Source organism: Pangasianodon hypophthalmus, chromosome 13 (genome assembly GCF_027358585.1).
Source record: "Pangasianodon hypophthalmus isolate fPanHyp1 chromosome 13, fPanHyp1.pri, whole genome shotgun sequence".
In the NCBI taxonomy this organism is placed as follows: Eukaryota; Metazoa; Chordata; class Actinopteri; order Siluriformes; family Pangasiidae; genus Pangasianodon; species Pangasianodon hypophthalmus.
Window position 1 is genome coordinate 25,954,926 of NC_069722.1, and position 5,000 is coordinate 25,959,925.

Below are 5,000 nucleotides of genomic sequence, written 5' to 3' on the forward strand. Positions count from 1 at the left end.
ATGAAATGTTTACCATACAAAAATAATGGACAGCCATAAATAGGTTTTTCATATCATTGTGTTTCACTGTGTTTATTAAACACTGAAGCCGGCGTTTGATGTGTTTGATGTGTTTATTAAACACTGAAGCCGGCGTTTGATGTGTTTGATGTGTTTAATAAACACTGAAGCCGGTGTTTAATGTGTTTATTAAACACTGAAGCCGGCGTTTGATGTGTTTGATGTGTTTAATAAACACTGAAGCCGGCGTTTGATGTGTTTATTAAACACTGAAGCCGGCGTTTGATGTGTTTGATGTGTTTATTAAACACTGAAGCCGGCGTTTGATGTGTTTATTAAACACTGAAGCCGGCGTTTGATGTGTTTGATGTGTTTAATAAACACTGAAGCCGGCGTTTGATGTGTTTATTAAACACTGAAGCCGGCGTTTGATGTGTTTGATGTGTTTATTAAACACTGAAGCCGGCGTTTGATGTGTTTATTAAACACTGAAGCCGGGGTTTGATGTGTTTGATGTGTTTAATAAACACTGAAGCCGGTGTTTGATGTGTTTATTAAACACTGAAGCCGGTGTTTGATGCGTTTGATGTGTTTATTAAACACTGAAGCCGGGGTTTGATGTGTTTGATGTGTTTAATAAACACTGAAGCCGGCGTTTGATGTGTTTATTAAACACTGAAGCCGGGGTTTGATGTGTTTGATGTGTTTAATAAACACTGAAGCCGGTGTTTGATGTGTTTGATGTGTTTATTAAACACTGAAGCCGGTGTTTGATGCGTTTGATGTGTTTATTAAACACTGAAGCCGGGGTTTGATGTGTTTATTAAACACTGAAGCCGGCGTTTGATGTGTTTGATGTGTTTAATAAACACTGAAGCCGGCGTTTGATGTGTTTGATGTGTTTAATAAACACTGAAGCCGGCGTTTGATGTGTTTGATGTGTTTAATAAACACTGAAGCCGGCGTTTGATGTGTTTGTGATGTTGTTTATCAGAATTAGATCAGACTGTGAGGATCAGACTGAGGATCAGACTGCAGTGATGACGTCACTGGTAATGGACACGCCTCCGTATTAACATTTACTTCGGATATTAAAGTTTTTTGTTTGTTACAGAAATTATTAACACGCTGCGTTTATATGAATATTTTTGTGATGCAGGCAAACAGCAGCTCCTCCACTGAGTACATCGTCCGAGTACCGAAGTGAGTTCAGCACCTACACCCTTCAACACCTACACCCTGTAACACCTACACCCTGTAACACCTACACCCTTCAACACCTACACCCTGTAACACCTACACCCTTCAACACCTACACCCTGTAACACCTACACCCTTCAGCACCTACACCCTTCAGCACCTACACCCTGTAACACCTACACCCTGTAACACCTACACCCTGTAACACCTACACCCTTCAGCACCTACACCCTTCAGCACCTACACCCTGTAACACCTACACCCTTCAACACCTACACCCTTCAACACCTACACCCTGTAACACCTACACCCTGTAACACCTACACCCTGTAACACCTACACCCTTCAGCACCTACACCCTGTAACACCTACACCCTGTAACACCTACACCCTTCAGCACCTACACCCTTCAGCACCTACACCCTGTAACACCTACACCCTTCAACACCTACACCCTGTAACACCTACACCCTTCAACACCTACACCCTTCAGCACCTACACCCTTCAGCACCTACACCCTGTAACACCTACACCCTGTAACACCTACACCCTGTAACACCTACACCCTTCAGCACCTACACCCTTCAACACCTACACCCTTCAGCACCTACACCCTGTAACACCTACACCCTTCAGCACCTACACCCTGTAACACCTACACCCTGTAACACCTACACCCTTCAGCACCTACACCCTGTAACACCTACACCCTGTAACACCTACACCCTGTAACACCTACACCCTTCAGCACCTACACCCTGTAACACCTACACCCTGTAACACCTACACCCTTCAGCACCTACACCCTGTAACACCTACACCCTTCAGCACCTACACCCTTCAACACCTACACCCTTCAACACCTACACCTACACCCTTCAGCACCTACACCCTGTAACACCTACACCCTTCAGCACCTACACCCTGTAACACCTACACCCTTCAGCACCTACACCCTGTAACACCTACACCCTGTAACACCTACACCCTTCAGCACCTACACCCTTCAGCACCTACACCCTGTAACACCTACACCCTGTAACACCTACACCCTTCAGCACCTACACCCTTCAGCACCTACACCCTTCAGCACCTACACCCTTCAGCACCTACACCCTGTAACACCTACACCCTTCAGCACCTACACCCTGTAACACCTACACCCTGTAACACCTACACCCTGTAACACCTACACCCTTCAGCACCTACACCCTGTAACACCTACACCCTTCAGCGCCTACACCCTTCAGCACCTACACCCTTCAGCACCTACACCTACACCCTTCAACACCTACACCTACACCCTTCAGCGCCTACACCCTTCAGCGCCTACACCCTTCAGCGCCTACACTCTTCAGCGCCTACACCCTTCAACGCCTACACCCTGTAACACCTACACCTACACCCTGTAACACTTACACCCTTCAACACCTACGCCCTGTAACACCTACGCCCTGTAACACCTACGCCCTGTAACACCTACGCCCTGTAACACCTACGCCCTGTAACGCCTACACCCTTCAACACCTACACCTACACCCTGTAACGCCTCCGCCCTGTAACGCCTCCGCCCTGTAACGCCTCCGCCCTGTAACGCCTACACCTTTTAGATGTAGATGTTAACAGGCAGATGTTGTGTTGTGTTGTGCACAGGCGTGTTGTGCGTGTTGTGTTGTGCGTGTTGTGTTGTGTTGTGCACAGGCGTGTTGTGTTGTGCGTGTTGTGTTGTGTTGTGCACAGGCGTGTTGTGTTGTGCGTGTTGTGTTGTGCGCAGGCGTGACAGTGATGGTTTGTCGTGTATTGGTCCAACAGGAACACGAGTAAAAGGTACAGCATCATGGCTTTTAACGCTGGAGACAAAGTGAACTGTTCCACATGGACTCAGGTGAGAAATATAAACTTCCTCCTGCTCCCAGGTGCTGCGGCTTTAAAGTATTTAATATTTTCACAAACAGAACCAACTGAGTTTGTAAGAAAATATTGAAGGAGAAAATATTCCTTCAGGAGCGGGCGGGGTTGGGATTAAAAACATTCCGGCACACATCTCTACTGTGATATAAAATTTGAGCATTTCCTCCTTTTTTCCTTCTCCTTCTCTTCTCCTTCTCTACTTCCTCTTCTCTGTCTCCTCCTCCTCTTTCCCTTCTCCATCTGTTTCTCTTGTCTTTCTCCACCTTCCCCATCTTCTCCCCTTCTTCTTCTCCACCTCCTCTTTTCTTTCTCCTCTTCCTGCTTTTGCTTTTTTATGTTTTCAGGCTCGGATGGAGCGGGATCTGAGTAACCGGAGGATGTACGGAGAGGAGGAGACGCCTGAGGGAGCTGCTGGCAGTGAGTTTGGTAAAAAACAGAGGGAGGAGGCACGCAGGAAGAAGTTTGGGATTGTAACCCGCGAGTTTAAGGTGGAGGACCAGCCGTGGATCCTCAAAGTGAACGGGAAAGCAGGGAAAAGGTGCCCCCCCCCCCCCCCCCCAAACACATACACACAGATGAGATGTAAACAGCTATACGGTCAGTTACTGTAATAAGTCGACTGTGTTCAGGTTTAAGGGGCAGAAGAAAGGAGGAGTGACGGAGAACGCTTCATACTACATCTTCACGCAGTGTGCTGACGGAGCGTTCGAGGCATTTCCTGTTCACGCCTGGTACAACTTCACCCCGGTGGCTAAACACCGCACGCTCACCGCCGAAGAGGCCGAGGAGGAGTGGGGCAGGTATTTAACCCGCATGAGGGGGATTACTGTCACTTCCTGTCCAAGAGGAGGTCTGGAAATGACATGTTTGTGTTTATGTTGTGAATGTTTGTGATTAATAGTGTCTGAGGAATGAGTGGATCTGAGTCCCAGGTTCTGAAGTTGAACATCTGAGAGACGTTTTTGTGCTCTGACTCAAATTAATGACGTTAGTGAATAAATAATGAGCTTAATGAGCATTCATAAAAAGTGAAAAACTTGGTAACGTACGCTTTAAAGAACAAACACAGCAGATGTGAAAAGGTTCTGATAAACTCCTGCAGTGGTTCTGTTTATAACCATACTACTGTTTCCTGTTACTTTTTTAATAATATTTCATCATACTCGTTTATTGTTTTCAGTAAACAACTTTTAACGTTTTACATTCTGAAGCTGTGAAGTGATGAGATAGCATGATGTGCTGGAAACCATGACGCCGACCGTGACGCGCCGACCGTTACGTTCTGACTCCATCTTAGAGCTGAAGTGTGTGAGTTTATCTCAGAAAGCTGTGTGGATTTGACTGAGCCCTGTTTCGTGTTCAGGAGGAATAAAGTGGTGAATCACTTCAGCATCATGCTGCAGCGGCGACTGAAGGAGCAGGAACATGGTGAGGAAGAGGAGGAAGAGGGAGAAAAGGGGGCAAAGAAGAAAAAGAAGAAGAAAGGTGGCCAGGGAGGAGACCTGCGTATTCATGATTTAGACGATGATCTGGAGTTGAGCAGTGATAACAGTGAGAGCAGTGCAGGAGAAGGTATGAGAGAAAACACAGAGAGAGCTGAAACTGGAAGCTTCTACTTTGCATATACGTTTACATTTTCTCCATTCGCACGTTGTTGGAATGTTATTTTGAAACGTTGCAGACGGAGAAGGTCGGGCGAAGAATAAGAAGGAGAACAGCTCAAAGGCCAAGGGGAAGAAGAAGAAGAAGAAGAAGGGCAGTGATGCGGAGGGACATGAGGACAGCGATGATGGAGACTTTGAAGGTCTGGAAGTGGACTACATGTCAGATGAGAGCAGGTAACCGGGGTGCCAATATTTAATAACGCGCATGTTTATTGCCTTGTTTG

The 5,000-nt window shown here is 46.6% G+C and overlaps 1 protein-coding gene across 2 annotated transcripts in view; it reads left to right on the forward strand.

Annotated features, from left to right (window-relative positions):
- gtf2f1 (general transcription factor IIF, polypeptide 1) overlaps positions 1–5,000 on the forward strand; it is an 11,960-nt gene that overhangs the window by 682 nt on the left and 6,278 nt on the right. For both annotated transcript variants that reach the window (XM_034310106.2, XM_034310107.2), the window contains exons 2-8: positions 995–1,052; positions 1,160–1,203; positions 3,014–3,086; positions 3,457–3,650; positions 3,742–3,912; positions 4,476–4,684; positions 4,794–4,950. In XM_034310106.2, the coding sequence (XP_034165997.1) occupies positions 995–1,052; positions 1,160–1,203; positions 3,014–3,086; positions 3,457–3,650; positions 3,742–3,912; positions 4,476–4,684; positions 4,794–4,950 (906 nt within the window). The remainder of the gene's footprint in view (positions 1–994; positions 1,053–1,159; positions 1,204–3,013; positions 3,087–3,456; positions 3,651–3,741; positions 3,913–4,475; positions 4,685–4,793; positions 4,951–5,000) is intronic.